The following is a 19,368-nucleotide window of genomic DNA, read 5'->3' on the forward strand; positions in this document are numbered from 1 at the left end:
CTCGCGAGGGCCAAAGGGATCTACTTTTATATCTCAACCTACAGCCAGTAAAATATTTAACTGTGTACACAGACATTTGGTTAGAAGTCTCAGCTAATCCTAGGAAATCATATTAATATTATGTGCAATCTGAGGCAATGTCGAATGCATTTTCCTTGCGAGGAGCTCAGATATGTTCAAATATTGAGGACATTGGCTGCTTGTCTGTCCAGTGTAGCAGTGAGTCTCTCAGCTCAACACTGAATGGCATGCAGGACCGTTTCACTGTGGTACACTTTAACAAAGTCATACGATAACATATATAATGCAAATTCAATCTATTTTCATTTTACACTATTCTAGTTTAAATCCGCTGGGACAAATTCTGCATTCAAAAAATATTAGTCTAACTATTATGTGGGTAAATTGGTTCTCTGAATAGAATGAAATCACTTCAAAATTCTTGTACGGTGTAAATAATTTTGCAGAATTGTGGATCATTATTCATGCCTGAAACCCAGTAGCCCACCAATAAAATACATTTCAATAAATCTAAAACACACAGCTAAAATGAAAATAAATTTCTCACAGAAGCTGAAAATCTCATTAGCAAATCACAACATCCTAATGTCTCTAAAAGACAGCAGTTTAGTAAAAGTGCAGTGCAGTAATGTGCTATACCGGCTAAGAACGTTGGCATGAAATGTGTCTGAGAAGTCAAGTTGGACTTGTTTGCTAATTCAATTTCTCCTTAGCAATGCAGTGTCTCAGTTGTGAGCTAACCCTAACCCAGCTCTCTCCAAAGAAAATGAGAATTTATTGCTGCTGCTCCCTGCAGTTCTACCAAGACTTTCTGTGAATCAATACAATTAAGCATTTTTAATAGATCATTGTTCAGACGCGGTGGAAAGGTTTACGTTGACGGTGTGTGCGGAATCATCCCCACAGACCCAGTGACTTTTATCATGGCTTTGCTGCAGTTCATTAGCATTGTACAGGTGAAAGTGGAATTATTAAACCTGAACGCAAATTTCTTGAAGTACAAAAAAGAACTGAAGGAAGAAAACGCGCGACTTTGCTTTACATCTTTTATGCACATATGGTCTAACAGGCCTTGTCACGCTAAGTCTAGCACAGTGAACAGAATTATTTTAAATGTCATGCTGCTCGACGGTTGATTTCTTCTCTTCTTTGTCCTCCTGTGTGTGGCTGCGTTGTTTCGAGTAACTCTGATTCGCTGAGCTCAGGCATCGAGGTTATTGGACGTGCTGGACGATGAAGGCTGGATGCGTAACCGCGCCAGCTCAAGCTGAAATGGCAGCATCAAGGGCTAGGATTTTTTTTTCTTTCTGAAGCGGGAGAAGGAGCTGAAGGACGAGGAGGCACTTTACCTTTGCTCAGGATAACTTGGCTTACCTGATTCTAAAAGAACTAGAGTCATTAAGAAGAAGTCTTACATGCACGGTTGGAGTGGATTATCATTTTGCGATGTGTCAGGTCTAAGTAGGATTCAGAGCGAAACCCAGCCTGACGCTGCCAGGTCAGCAAGGCTTGTTGCCCCTTGTCCCATGCTAGACTCCACTGTGCTACACTATCTTAACCAACGGCCACAGTTGGCCTGGCTGGTCATGCTGCTTGTATTAGTTCCTTGGCGGTTAAAGGAGCAGCTAGCCCTGAAGTCACAGCAAATGTGCCACATTTATTCAAAGACTAAGATATAAAAGATTGCTCCCAGGTGGCCACTAGAGCAGTGTTTCCCAATCCGGTCCTCGAGGACCCTCAGTTCATGTTTTCGCTCCCCCCGATTTCCCTACTAGACAGTTCACATTTTTGCTCCCTCCCAGCTCCCGGCAAAAACGTGGACTGTTTGTGGGTCCCTGTGGACTAGACTGGGAAACAGAGTACTAGAGGAACGTGACATGCACCCTTATCGTTTGAAGAGCACACACAGCTTCATTGAACTCTGGGGCAATGCACTCTGGGACTCAGTATTCCTTGATCGTCCATGGGCACAGGTCCACCGAAGCGAACCAGGCACATTTAGAGAATAAACTCACGGGTGATTTACTTCAAGTTCATGGCTGCCTTTTTTCACTCTTTTTTTCAGATGTGTCCATTCCCTGTTAATTTACTGCAGTTTAAGTGCTGGACTAGAAAAAGCCAAAATACATTCTAAAGAATACCTACAGAATGCACACAAAAATATAAATAATAAATACCCATAAACAATATGGTCCCTGTCATTTTTCATGCGCTGAGATGATGGGGTATGAAATCCCTTGATTCAAAGGGCTACAAAGAGACATAGTTGAGTTGGGAGATGTATAAATTCACATAAACCAGCAGAGACTTACAGCTCAGCTGGCTGCCACTGGAGCGGGTTGAACACTGCACTTGATTTATGCAGTGTAAAACCTTACTACAAAATTAGAAATAATCGAGGGGCCTTTTGCACATGAATTGGGAACTTGGTGGGGCAAACTGATAGAACGTTTGTTTAAAAAGTGAATTAGCTGTAATGTAACAACATGAATTGTGTCTCAGAGACAGGGCACTTGTAATGCAGCACTGTCACATCTTACACCGCTTGCATGAATATGAAAGCGTCATAATCTACATGTACACCTGCTGTGATTCAATGCATCACTAATTTAGAATATAGATTTAAATCAATTATGGCAAAATTCAGGTTACTTTTAATAACCGGCTATACTTCTACTATAATTTCCTATGACAGTTACTAGAGATGTTCATGGTTTCCTTAATCATTTTCATGTAAAACTAAAATTATAATTCTTTATGCAAATTCCAAAATGACTTCATGGATACATGTAACTGCTTATTTCATGTGCTTGACATCTATTGCTCAGCCCTATCTCCACACCATGGTGTTCGTTTAGTCAGGTAGTGCATACGCATAGAAAATGTTTCCATATAATGTTAAATAATTATAATGCATGTAAAACAGTATTATTGCTGGAAAATGTGTCCCATTACTGTATTTATGATAACTGTAATGGGTGCTTTTTGACTCTTGACGATTGCTTTTTGTTTTCCATTTGGAAACGATCTGCTTAAAACCACAGAAGTTTGACAAGGAAGACACAATCAGCAAGCGGTCACTCATACTTGATGTCACTCTCCTGCACATGGCTCTCGTCAAGGTCCTCGATGAACTTCTCCCCCTTCATCCAGTAGATGAGAGGGCTGACGTCTCCGCTGTAGCCAAAGAAGGCTCGGCAGGTTAGGTTGATGGGCCCCCCTGTGGGGGAAAAAGAAAATGCACAAGAGGTCACTTCCGGCCTACGCTTCATGCCTCCGTGTTTCGCTTGCCGATGGCTGGAGCATCACCGACACGAAGCCCCGCAGCATGACTCAGCCTCCTTCATACAGCTGTCTTTCTACAAAGCAAATTACCTTCATGTGCTACACCAGGCACTGATGTCTCCAGCCTCAACAGAATCCAGCCTGAGACACACCCACCACCCTCAATGGCAGAGATTATCTGCTCAACACCCAGACCCTCACTTTGGCACATTCAGGTCACTATTAATTCCCCTGTACCATTCCGTCAGCTTCACTATTCATACATTATTCATCTGGTATGAAAATGGTGATCAGCGGGATGGTAACCATTTCCAAATGGGCGGAAATTTTGCCCCAACCACAGTACGATGCAATCATCCCAAAAGAGATATGTAACTAAGGTTTGATTTTCCCAAAGGTATTTACATTTTCTGGGCTTTTAAGCAGGGGTTTCTGCAGTAAGAAAATGGCATTCATTTCACATACATGAATTCATTTCACATATATTAATCATTTCACATAAGTCTTAGACTTGGAGACATTGCATTAGGATCTCTTATGAGTTCAGTAATCAACAGTATTGGCACATGAATTCAGTAACATGGGCAGTTACTTTCAGAAGAAATGAACCAAAGGTTTTATATTGTAACATGGACAGGTTTTTACACCGAAGCGAACATTGTTATTTCAGCACCATGGATAGATCCACACCCGGATGTAAAGCCTCGGGAATTCAAAACCATGGACAGCTCTACTCAGGCTCAAGCATTTTGAATTTCAAGATTCAAAACTGAAGAGTTTATTTGTCATGTGCACAGAAAACAGGCAGCTCCACTACGCAGTGAAAATCTTATTCTACACGTCCTTCCGCTAAACACAGATTAACACAAAAATAAAAAATTTAACGTGCACACACAGCAACAACTCAGGTGCATGTGCAGATACATGATTCACATATAGTAATACAATTTTCATTTATCACAGCAAAGGTTTAGTTTAATGTCATATGTGGATTATCAGGACCACAGGAGCCCAGAGTTACATAAGTCAGGTCATGGCGTGGCTCAGTACTGCAACATGAGCAGCAACTTCTCTACCTTCATATCATTGTAAAACAGCAATAAAAGATACTGGCTTAAATGACAAAATTAAATGATAATGAGACAAGGACACAGCGGTTCAGCCGGTAGAGCTGCAGACTTACACCGTCCTGGGCTGCAAACCCACCTGCAGCGTGGCATTTGTGCAGTTTGTATGTCCTTCTTGTATTTGTGCAGGATTACCCTGGAGACTGTAGTTTCCTCCCATAGACCTAAAACAGTATTTCTTAACCCGGTCCTCAGGGACCAACAGACAGTCTACGCTTTCTGCTCCTTCCCAGCTCCCAGGAAAGGGAGCAAAAACATGGACTGTCTGTGGGTCCCCGAGGACCAGATTTGGAAGTACTGACCCAAAGCATGCCGTCAGGCACGCCGCCATTTCGAAATCACCCGTGTTGTTGAGTATTTGCTCCGCATTGGCTCTGGCATCCAGTCACATAGAAGATGTACGAATGGATGAGAAATGTAAATATAAACATTGACTGTGCATGTTCCCATAAGGGCAACACGAATGCCTGCTTCATACAAGGCTGACTCCTTCACGAAGGACATATTCCGGCCCTTTCTGAGTAAAATGGGGTAATCCGCAGCCCTAGCAATGTCACTTTGATCAAAAAAAAAGAAAGAAAAAAAAAAAACAGCATCTATTTGCCATGTGGATTCTTGCCATCGCTGGCGATGTCAGGTGCAGCCTGACAGTGAGATACAAAATGGTCAAGGGCAGTCGAGCGGTGCAGAGCAGATCCTGGACATGGCAGAGCAGCTCCGTGGAAAAGGGGCACGTCATAGTGTGGGAGGCCTGGCCTTACTCACACATATCGTCACATATATGCTTGCCGTATACTTATTACAATATATACACTATTATTACAGTATTGTAATGTGCTACGTTTGTCTAAGCTAAAGAACTGATTATTGGCATTATAAGAACTATATAAGTCTCCATGCACAATCTGGAACCCATGCCCAAACCCACAATCCAGAGCAACCCCTCTTTGCATCCGGGTCAGCCACTCCCCCCCACTGAACCGCAGCAATGCACAGCCTAATAGACATGTCTTCCCGTGACTGGCAGTGTGATTGGTAGCTGCATTTCCGTGCACGATGAACAGTTGGGTACAGTATATATATTCCTGGGCCAAAAAAATGGGCCAAAGCTTAATTTTGTGCATTTAGGGTTTGCCCCATTTTTTTTTCCAGGAGTGTACACTCAAGTATTAAATATATTCTCATTACCATACTTGTAATACTGGACTCTCAGATTAGTACATACTGTAAATCTTACAATATCCATTACAGTATTGTATATATATATTACTAAGTGTACTATACTGTATGCACACGCACACACACAGACCATTCTGGAATGCTATATACATACCAATCAGTATGGTTAAGAATCACATACATAATTATTACTTATGACATAAAGCTGTCATGTGACCTTCTTTTGGATTTACCATGATGCATTATACAATAGAAATTTATTAGAAAACAAGGAAAAAGTACCACAGTAAATAAAGATGACATTCACTTACAGGATGTAAAACTAATAAAAACACACACAGACACAGACACACCCACACAAGCAGTGCAGGCACACGGAGCCTGACAAACCCAAAAGCACGGCGCGACCGGCCCTTATACGAGGCTGATCGATAGCTTCTCAACACATCTAATGCTTATCCGGTGTTTACCGTGTACAAAATCCCAAATGAGCTCTTAAGGTGCAATGACATATAGGCAGGATGTGGGCATCAGCACGGAAGCACGGTGGTATGCAGCGATCTGTCAGATGGCGGGATAAAAGGGGAAGACGCGACTTGTCACCGTCAGACACATCAGACGCCCCCGAAGCTGCCGGCCAGAGATGGAGGATTAGGATTCGGCCTCTGGCACGATCACAGTCACACAGCAGTTGCACTGGAATGCAATTAATCATCTCATGACAGCACCTGGGACTGATAAAACAACACTGTACCATCAGATGCTTCACCGCAGAGATAGGAAATGGGAGTTTAGTGTGTTTGCGTAGCGGGGGGGGGATTTGGTCACGTTCGCATGCAATTACTTGTATCAATATTCCAATTTCAATAAAGCTTCATAAGTAAAGCAAAATATAATTATTCTAACTTTCAATATCGCATAATTTTAGATACATGCCAGAGTAATAAAAAACAGGTGGTGTGACATGTGTATGGCATTAAGGTGTTGATTCAGTCGATTTGCAGACGGGACACATGAGTTATGGCTATGCAAGCGGCAGACCTGCTGCGCTGTACAGCCATATTAATTTCTCGATCTGCTGAAGCACTAAAATTATGCATGGTACTGTTCCACATGGGGTCACTGTAGAGCTTTCCAGAACTCTCAGGACTTGCGATAAAGGAAGGAGCCAAATTCTTTTTTGGGAAACCAGATGTGAGAGTGATTGCTCTCTAAGTGATATTTCTTATTAAACAGCTTATCTAGAATGATAAAAAAAAGATGGGCTGTCGGGTGCTTTCCTGGTATCTTCATGTCTACGTGCACATGCAGTATTTCTTAATTGTCTAATCCGGTTGATTTTTATTTAGTTTTTTTTTACATTTTTTTTCTTTCCCCTTCTTATTTTCCAAAAAGGGGATTAAACTGTAAAACCAAAGCAACAATACTAATAATTATTTAATCAAAATTGGTTTAATCATCTCGTAAATAGCACACTGCTGAAGCTGTTGTTAGTGTGAGTGCTATTTCTGAACATCACACAGCTTGGTCACCAGGATTTATTGTAATCCAAAAGGCTGGTTCATACGGTACGTGGTAGTGCCATAGTGCGTGTAGCGATTGTGACAAAATTTTCGTCATAGGGGCTGGCTTGGATAAGTGCCATGCACAAGGCTCAGCAACTCTTGAAAACTGGAACAGCATGGAGGCTCCACTCAGTGACATAACTGAAACATGATCAATCAACCAGGGGAAAAATAGAAGGAAGTCAGAAAGTAGATCCGAAAGCCAAGAGTACTACGTTCAGTACTACGAACGTCAGATTGTACTTTTGTTCTTGGCATGAATGGTCTTCTTGGGGCGCAATAAATCATGGAATTGTTCTCATTAACAAAAATACAACCAATGCATCCTTGATATTTGGCACGGGGCAAGAACAACACCTGGGTACCAGGTACCAGGAACACAAACATCGTACCTGTGTGTCCTTGGCAAGACCGGTCTGGCTAACTTGCCTCCCAAGACCGAACTTGGGATGGAATCAATCATGGGATTGGTCTCGTTTGGCAAGGATGCGACAGATTCATTCTTGATGTTTGGGTTGAGGCAAGAACAACATTTGGGGATTTTTACCATCCTCTGTACTTCTGTTCTTTGTACTGGAACTGGTGTTTGTCAACGGATGACGATGTCAAACGGGTAAGTGAGAACACAAGTAAAGTCAAGTACAGGTATTGACACCCTTTTTTATGATCAGAATGATAATGTTTTAATGTGAGTGCGCCTGTCTCACTCTCTCCTTACCTCCACATTTCTCTGGTTAGAGTACCGAAGTACAGACATCCCACCTCTACCAGAAGTTCTGGGAGTCCCGCAGAAAATGACAGCAGCTCCCTGACAACTGCAAATGATGCGCGATGTCCTGGAAGTCTGTTGTTATTAGCTTATACTGTCCATACTTTCTAGCGTGGTATTTGGTCTCTTGATGCTATTTTAAAAAGCAACACTATTTTGGTATCGACCTGACATAATTTGCCGAGCTGCAGCTGGGAGATAATTTCAAATGAAAATACCATGATACACGGAATTACCGTAATACCACCTAAGCCTAGCCAGCCCCCCACTCCCCCTACCTCCCCGGTTGTCCCCCATTCTCTTAATTGAAATCAATATGCCTGAGGTGGGATGCCTGATACTAAGTACTGGCAAAAAGAGCATACAGAAGACATTTAAATACCATGGCGATCGCAAGGGACGAGAATTACAATTAAACATCCGGCGTTATAAATTACCGCTCCAAACATATAACATAAAATAAAATATAGAAATTAAATACATTTTATTACAGTTATGTTGAGGCTCAGTGAAACTGCAGTAGCTGTTGCACACAGCGGGAGGCTCCCATTTAAGTTTAAAGGCGCCAGAATCAGACAGCCTGCATGCTTTTAAAACGATCAGCTGGATCTGAACACCATAACAGGGCCTCCATTGAAAATAAAGGTCTTCTTTGCCCAGTTACTTACTGCCAGGCATAATGAGGACTGCGAAAATCTCTAACAATGTAACTGAATGCACACACACACACACACACACACACACACACACACACACAGAAAGAAAGAGAATATACAGGATACCAGAAACAAACAAAAACTTGCCACCTGTGAGTTAGAGGCACCAGAATGAGTCATTCATTACAAACTAACCTCACTTACTCCAGCTGAGTTGAGAGAAGAGCAGCTGGATCCTGCCCAGTCTGACAGGCTGGGGGTACTTATTTGACCATGCTGAACTAATTGTGTTTCAGTCCTATTTATTTCAGCCCCCGGGTCCAGCCCTGTGTGAACATAATGTACACAATACTATTCAATTAATTATGACGGAATTGGAAAATAGCTAATTTTCCCACCATTTAAAACGAGGTTTATAAATTAAGCGGTGGAGGTTCATGTCCCCGAGTGAAAACATGGTTGAACCCTTTAGCAAGGTACTTAACCTGAACTGTTTCAACAGAACATCCAGTCCCATAAATGAACAGTCAGACATTTGTGCATTACGTTAAAAGCTTCTGATAAGAAACTACTAAGCAAATAAATAATGAAACGTAGTGGAGCTGAAATATTTATTTGGCCAGGGAGATGCCTTCTCTGCAATATTTTCCCAACAAACACACATATGCATGCACACACAAACACAGTTATCTCCCAGGCCTTTCCTTTCGCAAGGTTACAATACTGTAACTCACACATAGATTTGTGGGCCCAGACAGTAATCAATACTGCCGTACGAGTTTTAAAATCAGGCCCAAATGCACAGAGCCTAAATTGCGACCAAAATCGTCGCATTGATTGCGGTTCACAGTATGACATTTATGAAGTTCTCCAGTCACCCCTACGTTGAAATTTCAAGGAAACGTCACGTTGAAGGCCAGGGGTCACGAATCACAAGAGCAAATGCTTTTCTATCAGTGACATATTCAAAAATCGTACACGCAAGGCTTCCAAGCTGATCTGAGTAGACATCATACGTCAAAGCTTTACGTAAAGACTAGCCTGAGTCCACGTCTGAATCCTGAAATTCTTATCGTCATTAATATATGACATTAAGGAAGGACAGTATCAGTTTCTAGGGAATTTCCAATACTGATTGCATATAAGTTGACATACTTCACATGGTAATTTTGACTGCAGATATGATATGCTATATGTAATGAGTAGCTCTTATCTGGAGTCAGTGCTCTGGTAGGATGTGCTGTGCATGAATATCTTCTGTGCAGAATCCCCCACAGGAAGCGAGAGAGACAGACAGCTGGGAAAACAGACATACAGGGAGACAGACAGCTGGGGACAGAACAGCTGCAGAAACAGACAGATGGAAAGAGACAGCTGGAGACACAGACAGCAGGGGAGGCAGCTGTATCAATTTAAAAAGTTGCACAAAACTGAATGTTGTACTCATATTCCTTATAAATAGATTTAATATCGTCCTGTAATTGTTCTGGTCGGTTGTCCACTGATAACACAGACATCTTACTTTATGAACACAATGCTTGACTAGAATCTTTTCACCCTCCACATCATCCTTTTACAGGAGAGGATCAAGATGAGAAATGGACCTTATCTACTGCGACCACAGATCACAAATCTTTGCAAGAATGCATCATTGTGTAAACCTGCGGATGTCACTTGGTTCCACTGGATTGGATAACATCACCAGCCATGTGATCCAGAACCATGCGCTATGGTTTGTCAATCATCTGCAAATCATGACAAGACAGTCAATATACTTTTGAGTGCAAACATATATTAGTCCCCCCTAAATACAGGTATTGGGTAGGGTGCTTTCTCGGAGCTGTGTTGAAAATATGGATCAAATGAGGCATCATGGGATCATGTAGGAGGCCATCTGGCAAAGGGCTGGTGGATCGTGCTGTGGTACCTTCGAGGGCAGAAAGCCTCAAATGATGTTGCTGACAGCATCCCTTGAGAGGTGAAGGGAATGTTCATTGATGCCTTTTGCATGTTGGGAACCTTGATTGGGCTTGAAATCTTGTAGAAGCAGTATTACAGTAATGTGGGGTGAAAAGCAAATGCAGCACATCGACACTCACCAACAATTCCATGACTTGCTATCAATGATAATAGACTGAACACTAGTCTTTCGGCACAAGTAGACAGTCCAGAAGGGGCACTTTTCTGGGTCATCAACACACAACCTTGCCTTTGGGGACTATTTAAATAAAGCAGAACCCAATGGAGAATCTCTGATTGGACAGGTGGTGACATACAGACACTACACTAAGACCAGTCCCAGAGGGAAATGGCCTATCACCTTTCTGTCTAAGCCATTACTACTCATCATTGCCACCCTGGCTTTCCTGGAGTGTATTCCAATGTTCTTGGCAGGCTTTGATGTCACTCTTATAAGTTTCATATTACTTTTGAAGTTTTAAACAAAGATATATGAGGGACAAAATAATTGCAAGGTGAACCTTTAATCAAAAAGAGTGAAAAGCAGTGTCTTGCAGTATAGAATATTCTCAATGCCCCTTTGAGTTCCTGTCTCCACATCTACATCCATACTATTAATATTCTGGGTTGTCCCAGAAGAAATCTTAACAGATGACTCAAGAAACACTATTACCTTCCCTATTCTTCACTCTTTTACCATTTTTTAAATACAGGATTTATTGACAATAACAAGGCAAAGAGTGCTAAGCTAAAGGTTAAGCTGACTAGTGGAATTACAGCGTGGACAGGGACCATTAAAATTCTTAATATAATTTCCTTTACCTGTATTATTTCCGTCACTCCACTAGAATAAGTGAAGCTCTTCTCCCTGGGTCATTTTTTTTGACATAATCCAAGTTCCACATGCCAACTTAATTCAGCTAACACACAGTCCCAGCCCTGGAGCTATACAACTTTATAGACCCAGGTTTATGTATGTGCTTTGTGGATGGAGTTTTAGAACCCAGATAACCTTGTGGCACCTAAAAAATGGCATGTCTTAAAACCAAGACACTTAGGCCTTCACAATCCATTTAATTAAAACAATTCCATAAATTACAGCCGGCGCTATCAGGGAAACAGAAAAAGCAGAAGGTAAATTACGGTCCCAGACTGAAAAACATTTATAGGGGACATGGAAGAGCGTGCTTTCATTTCAGATATAAAGCACCGCGCTTGCTGAATCAACATCAGTTTGGAGTGAAGGTAGGGCTGATTGAAGTAAAATAAAAAGAGGAAAGATAAGATCGAGTGAAGGTCACATTTATGTAACCAAATCAATTAAATACTTTTCACTTGAAGTTTGTTTTCCTTTTGGTTTTTTTTTTTATATATCTATTATGGATATTTCATGAACAGACAGCAGCCATGGTCAATGAGCAAGCGATGTTTCTGTATCGTATGCTTCATATCAGGCCGCTGATGATATGGGGACAAACCCGTTTAATCTTGCTGGTGACTCGCTCTACCCTGGGGCGAGTCAGGCGAACGCAATGGAGGCGGGAACTTCGGGGGATTTGAAATCCATCGCGTCTTTTCTCTCTAACCCCAATTGCTCAGAGGGGGTTCATGGGTTCATGGGTACAGTAGCAAGTGGTTTTCTGAAGACTAACCTTATCTAGTAAGCTAATCGTGTATTAGGAGACCCTGACAGTTGGGAACTTGAATGAGAGGGTGGCTCGGACGTGCATGTGTGTGTGTGTGTGTGTGTGTGTGTGTGTGTGCCCACAATGTCTGTGCTTAAGGCCGGACAGCCAGCATGTCAGCATTGTGTGCCTATTGATGGGCCCTTCCTGAGATCTCATCTTATTAGTCTCCTAACCCTGCAGGTAACGGGCCTGTGGTCGCAGTGACTGACGCCTCCTTCAATCACGACGGCAGTATTTGCATTCCAAATGACCGCGGCGCAGTGCCGGGGCGGGAGGCTGTCAGACATACCGGTGAGTTATCTGAGCAGCCGTGCCGTGACTACAAGACGCCAAGCGGGCCCATAAACCTTCGCCGGGGCCCCTGTCAAAAAGTGCCGATTTTAATGCTCTCGGTGACACAGGCTACCTTATTGCGGCACTTAACCAAATTGACTTTGTGTCGTTTAAATCATATTTCCTGCACGGAGGAGGTGGAGGAGGGAAATCTCAAAGACTGAAGGGTCACAAAAGTTAGCTGGCGCCGCTATCGGACCTGCCGGTCTTGAAACAGGGCAAACTGACCTCTGTCCTAAGTGTGCAACTGCAGTCCGTTAAGCTGGCTCCCCTTTACTGCCCTTAATTTCCTTTAAAATGAGGACGTTGTGTAGTAGGCTCAGTTAAATGCACTGTGGGCTGGCTGCTAGGACAGCAAGACATCAGGAGTAGGGGAGGGAATGGGCGGGGCCGAGGAGCCTCCCTTTGCCTTCTGATTGGAGAAAAAACTCAGGTGGGGCATCATGAAGCATAAGCATTCCCACTCATGCGCACACTTTCAAACTGCCGAGAAAAAAAAAAAAAATGTGCCACTGTACTTTTTATCCACCATAGCACAAAAAAAGACTTCTTATGTTAACCCAAATATAGGCATGCAGAATGCTGCATGTTATTGTAGCACAACTATTTAAATAATTATACAGTCCCCTCCAAACATTTTGGAATAGTGAGTGCCAATTCCTTTTTGAGATAAGAGATCAGTAATTCAGCTTTTATTTTCAGGTATTTACATCTAGATATGCTAAACAACTTAGAAGATACCATCATAATAATGTAATGTAATGGAACGCCAGTGTTTTCCGTGCAACTGGACACACCTGTGCAACAAAAAATACCTGTCAGTCACATGTCCCAATAATTTTGCTTGTCTACAAATTTGGCGTTCCATTACAAACGATGGTATCTTCTAAGTTGTTTAACATATCTAGATGTAAATACCTGAAGGTAAAAGCTGAATTTCTGATCTCTTGTCTCATGTTCATCTTTTGATGTCAAACCCAAATGCTTTCGGCGTACAGCAAAAGTAAAGGAACTGGCCACACTGTTTAAATATTTTTGGAGGGAACTGTACGTGCACAGTTTTAGACTTTCAGACTAAGTTTTTATATAACCTAAAACATGCAGGCCCAAACATATATACCCCTATCATTCTATCCATACATGCTTACACGTTTAAACCACTTTGTGTGACGATTATTTTTCTTCGCTGCATATAAAATATCGCACAATGAGAAATAACTTGTTCCCTATATTTATATTATTACTCATCCCTATGTATGGGTAGTTTTTTCTTTTGTATATCCATAGTTACAGGAATTAGTGCTGCTATATTATCATTATGAGAGCGGGTGTGTGTTCTGTTATTTTTATGCATATGCTATTAACATCACAACAATCAGTCATTGCTTTGCAGCCATCATTTGGACACCAAACAAAATCCACAAAAGTAAACAAATGATTTTTATTCTTCCACAGATGATAGGGGGGGTTCCTTGCTGCTGAATGTGGCATAGGGTTGCCTAGCAACATCAGCTGCTGTTTTTAGCTGTCAGAGAGACATAAAGTTATTCGCTGCTGTTTTCACTTCACAATGATGGCTGAAGGCAGCTGCATCCATGGATTAAAACATCTATACATTTTATTTCTTAATACCTCCAGAGTGAAATGTCATGGAACTAAAATATTCCCTCTTAGTAGTAAAATTCCGGTGTAAGTAAAGATGACTGTTTCATCATGGCCTGTTACCTCCCGGGGAGACACCATGAGTTCACTATGTACTTGCACCAGATAATTCATCATTGGTCCAATTCACTAATGGGTTCTTGTTTCACTAATAGAGAACAAAAAAAATGAAGCCAGAAGTGCAAATGATATCTCATTAGAGGTCTTGGCTCCAGCACACAGAAGACCAGTATTACTGGCCCTAACCAAAGTATGTCACCATCTAACTATTTGAAGAAGCGCTCCAAATCAACATTTTTTAAATACCTAATTCTAAAACCTAGCATCTAGAACATTATATCAGCCGCGCTAACTAACTAGTCGAGCATTTGTCAAATAGTACAGGCAAGCACACAAAAAATATCGAAAAAAAATCCTAATTTTCATTCATTATGCCATTTTCCTAAAACCTCCGCTATGTGTGTACGGAAGTGCAACCATATATTATGATAGCATAAGTGGAGAAATCTTAAAGGAAATGTAAGTACACTCAGAAAGCCGACACAAAACACCAAGCATCAAACATTTAGTTAGTTAAGGGTTTATCTGTCTCAGTATCTGCACACATTTCCAAAGAGCATGTGAATATGTGGAAAAATCTGTCGCGAAACCATGGCCTCGCAGCCGCAGGGGTATGTAGCCTCGCCCGACGAAACTTATCGGGTGGCGGCTAATCGCGCGCCGGATAGCGGAAACCGTAATGCTCCGGCTCACGAGGAATTACCAGGGATTTCCAGCAAAGCCGCTGGCGACAGTTTCCCCGTCTCCTTATTAGTTGCAATATGCAAAACCGCTCACGCTAAATGAAGCAGCCGCTTCCATTTTCGCCGCTTCCTGGACAGCGAAGCCATGTTTGAGCCCGGGATCTGAGTATCTAACTGGGATTAAGGACAGATTGTTCCATTCAACCCACAGTCATCAAAATCTCGGCTGCGCTCGTTAGCGTGCATTTACTGTCATTACATGGCAGCCGGAAGACTATAAAACTGGATATTTCAAAAATAAAACGTTCCGCTCACCGCATGGAATTAATTTCTGCTTTTGGGTACTGCTAAATAAGCCATTTATATGTAAATGAATGAGGCAAAAAAGCATAATCTGCCATTCAGGCCAATGGATGGGTGAATATTGACTGAGGTACTTCATATAGGATGCTATTACACTTCTGCTTTATTTTTTTGTTTGGATATTTACAGAAGAGAAGTTACTTATCGCACTGCGCCAGGACTTAAGTGGGCAAACAGTTTGAGATGTTGGTTCTTTTGCTGTTACGTGAACAATTTCAGGAAACATCAGATGCCTGATGTGCAATCACAGCACCAAAAAGAGGCTATTTGGAGGCTGCAATCTTAACAGGCACATTACGGCGTATATCTGCTTTGTTTATTTTGTCTGCTTGGGGCACAATGTGCTGTCGTGGCTGTCAATTGCATCATGTTGTTGGGTTTATATGTTGGGCAAGACCGAATGTGGCAGGACAAATCCAGAGCATGCAGCAATATCCTTGGTACGGACAGCAAGATTTTCCAGAAAGGGAGTGTGAATAGATAAATAACTAAATAACGCAGACGGGTATTCTGAAATTTGGAGCAGCAATTAAAATCCTCTCCTGACGTTGGCTCTCTTCCAGCAGGTTTGTGTGTGTTACGTAACCGTCATTCGTGGATGTGTGACTTGCAGCACAGATAAAAGGATTTTCTGTACGTCTCCATCTCTCATTACACTCTCTGTGCAGGAGAAAAAAAAACAATGCTCCATATTCTCAATTAATCCGCATGTTTACAACTCATTACCAACGTAAACCACTAAATGGCTATTCGGGATCATTGGCGTGTGCTTGTTTTGGGTTTCAGAGAAGGCTAGAACAAAAGCCGCCAGACACACAACCTCCCAAATCCTGCCTGGGGATTGGCAGAGCTCCTCCATCTCTGGCTTATGAGGCTACTCTGTTACTAGCAACAGAATGGAGGCAGCAGAAGACTCTAAGCTATGGTTGCTGCCCATAATCCCACAGAGCTGCTGTTTGAGCTGGCCAGGCCAGCGGCCCAGGCCCTGCCAACCGTCTTGCAGATACCGGTCGCAAACTGCCTGGGTAATGGTCACGAGTTTCCACCAACCTCTGACCTTTCTCCTGAGGCTTAGCACTATGTGTGAGGGCGGCAGGATTTGTCATGCTGCAGGAGTACCAGCTGTCAAAATATTAGCACAGAGTCGCTACCACTCTGACACACCTACGGGGTCAGAAATCAGCTCGCTAACATGCATGCCCTCCAAATCATGCTCACTGGAATTCTCCCAAGACCCAAACGAATAATCCCCTGTTCCCTTAGAGGAGAATGGCACAGCCAGCTTCTAGTGATTAACCCGCAACGGAAGGGCAGATAAAACACAACAAAACGGCAGAGAAGCCGAAGAACTGCTGAGATTTAAAAGCAACTTACTAACTGCCCAGTTCAGCACATTTCCAAACACCCGATGCTACCAGGCCTTGATTATTGCATTAAAATTATTATAAGGAACAAACACTGATCTTTGTGAAAACTGAGCAATATAACAAAATTTCTGGCTGTTTTACAGTAAATACAAGCAAAAGTTCTTCGTTTTTGCTGCTTTCCCCATTGAAGCCCACCTCTTTCTACTTTTCGTTCACAGGGACAAGACCAACTTCTTGCGTTTCTGAATCCCAGTTCCAAGTAACAAAACAGAAACTTCTGAGTGACGGTGTCTGCGGACCAAAGGAACCCCACAGGTCCTGCAGAGGCATACACGGGGAGAGAGAGTAAGTGTTTTGTGCCCCAAATGCATCCGTGGAAGGAGAAAGGCAGATGAGGGATGAGCAGAGCATTAAAGTGCAGCATGTGCTAAGTTTCCAGGAAATCACATTAGCGTTTATCATAATAAAATGCTCACCCAAGTGGCCTATGTGCGTAAAGAAAGTACAGAAATGCTAAGGAGAAAAGCCCTTACAGAGCCCACTAGGGAAGGCAAATAATAACTGGGAAGTTTATCACCTCAACAGGAATGGAGGCAGAACCTAAATAGCTGATAGCTTTGGTTTGAGCAGAGTCTTTCAAGCCCAGAGGTTGGTAAGCAACATTTGCTCTGCAATGCCCTGTGTCTGGGCGGTAACGCCAGGTGGGAAATGATGGGACTCCCTTCAATGTCTTCGGCGAGTGGAGAACTTGGACAGCAGTGCTGTGTTCTGTACCCTCCAAGTTGGGGCCCCGTGTGAGTACGCTGGCCGCTCTCACTCCTGCTGGCTGACGGGCTGATGGAGCAGCCAGACACTGTTACACAGACGGCGCGGAGCAAAATGGGCCATACACAGATCTATTATACCCAAAGGCCACTTACTTAAGCCACAAATCACCTCATAATTAGAACCCTGAGAGGTGATTTTGGCAAGCGTCAGACGGACGCTTGGACCCTTCCACCTGCTTGGGGAGCTACCAGCGTACAGGGGCCGTTTTAAAAACATTGTTTCACCATGCTGACAAACCCTGAGTGTACTACAGTGCTTACGGGTGCGAATTCCACAGTCTGTGACCTCCTTCATTATCTCCGTTGATGTCATTTTAATGAAGAAGGACAATGACATCAGAGTTTCAATGCCAGAACGCTAACAGTGTCCCGTGATGCTCTCCGTTGTGCTTCTAAGTCTACCGCCCTCACACAGCGCTGGCTCCGGTGTGTGTTTTCCGCCAAAGCAAGAGAAAAGCTGCCAAATGAGCCAGGAGAGTAGTTTGTCTAAGGGCCAATGACTCCACTAAGGGTCAACTCATGCTGGCACGCTCAGCAGCCAGGCTCCAGACTCCGTGACTGGACCATGGAAGTAACACATCACTGACAACACCACAGTCAAACGGTAAAACGATACATTTACAAAGGTAGGCCATACCTATCCCCAAAACAACTGTGCGCTGCAAAAAAAGTTTCCTGGGACTGCAGGTAGTTCAGATGAAGAAAATGAAATGACATAATGATATTATTTGCCATCTGTGGGAGTACAGGTACATTTGAATTCTTTTGCTTTTCTCATATCTCCTCTTGCTCTCCTGTGAGACACATGTACAGGTGAGAGCGACGCTGGGGGTCAGAGAGCAGAACCAGCCATTTATCTGGAGTCTGTGGAGCATTTTTCGAGGTTAAGGGCCTTGCTCAAGAGACAAATCTACTGACCATGTGAAAGAGTGGGTTTGGTTTCTACATGAAAACAAACACATCCTTCGCTTTCAACGACAAACCAAGACTATGGTGTTGGTGTGTCCGGTTGTGTGCACATATTCCTGAGAATGAGGTTAGAGACACTCGATTGCACTGTCCTTGTGGCCGCGTGTGCAGTACATGCGTGTGTCTGAGTGTGTGCGTGGAGTGTGATAAGTGAGACCCCCGCAGGCGATGGCTTCTCTGTCACAAAGAGGGGATGCGAGCAGGTGCAGACGCTGGCACGTCAATATAAGCCTTTGCTTTCCTGCAGTGGGAGCCAGAGAAAAACCTCGCGCTGCTTTTAAACTTCCATATCGCAATCACCTCCTGTGCGGCTTTCCGAGTTAAACTGCAGTTGTTCTCATGATAAGGAAGCTATTTATAAACCTAAGTACATTGGGGTAAAAGAAAAATAATAATTAAAAAATGATTACATACAGATCGGCATGTTCCAAAACCAAACAATTAAAACTGGTCTGTGGCTCAGCCAGTTAGGATGCTGGGTTTGTAATCCAAAGGTTGGTGGTTTAAGCCCCTTTGCCAGTAGAATGATGTCACTGTTAGGCCCTTAACTTGAAGTGCTCCAGAGACTAGCTGACCCTGTTTTCCCAAATTTCCCTCTCGGGATTAATCTGGGATCTATCTAACAATAATGTCGTTGGCTCAGTCATGCCCCAAAGTGAAAGTAAAAGATAAAACAGCTTGAAAAACAGTAAAGTACAAAGCTGGAAATAGCCTATTTAAGTATAGTAATGAAGTATTTGTACTTCATTTTTTTGATACCTCTGATTGTCTCTTTTATGTCGCCTTTGCTCAGGTTTGGCTGAAGTACCATCTGTCCTAGCTTTCCCTTCATCTTAGCTTCAGTCGCTCCATATA

At 42.8% G+C, this 19,368-nt stretch overlaps 1 protein-coding gene across 2 annotated transcripts in view; it reads right to left on the bottom strand.

Moving 5' to 3' along the window:
- The window catches only part of LOC125710190 (interleukin-1 receptor accessory protein-like 1), a 261,530-nt gene that overhangs the window by 17,507 nt on the left and 224,655 nt on the right, over positions 1-19,368 (bottom strand). For both annotated transcript variants that reach the window (XM_048979622.1, XM_048979621.1), the window contains exon 7: positions 3,109-3,241. In XM_048979622.1, the coding sequence (XP_048835579.1) occupies positions 3,109-3,241 (133 nt within the window). The remainder of the gene's footprint in view (positions 1-3,108; positions 3,242-19,368) is intronic.

Source organism: Brienomyrus brachyistius, chromosome 16 (genome assembly GCF_023856365.1).
Source record: "Brienomyrus brachyistius isolate T26 chromosome 16, BBRACH_0.4, whole genome shotgun sequence".
Classification (NCBI taxonomy): Eukaryota; Metazoa; Chordata; class Actinopteri; order Osteoglossiformes; family Mormyridae; genus Brienomyrus; species Brienomyrus brachyistius.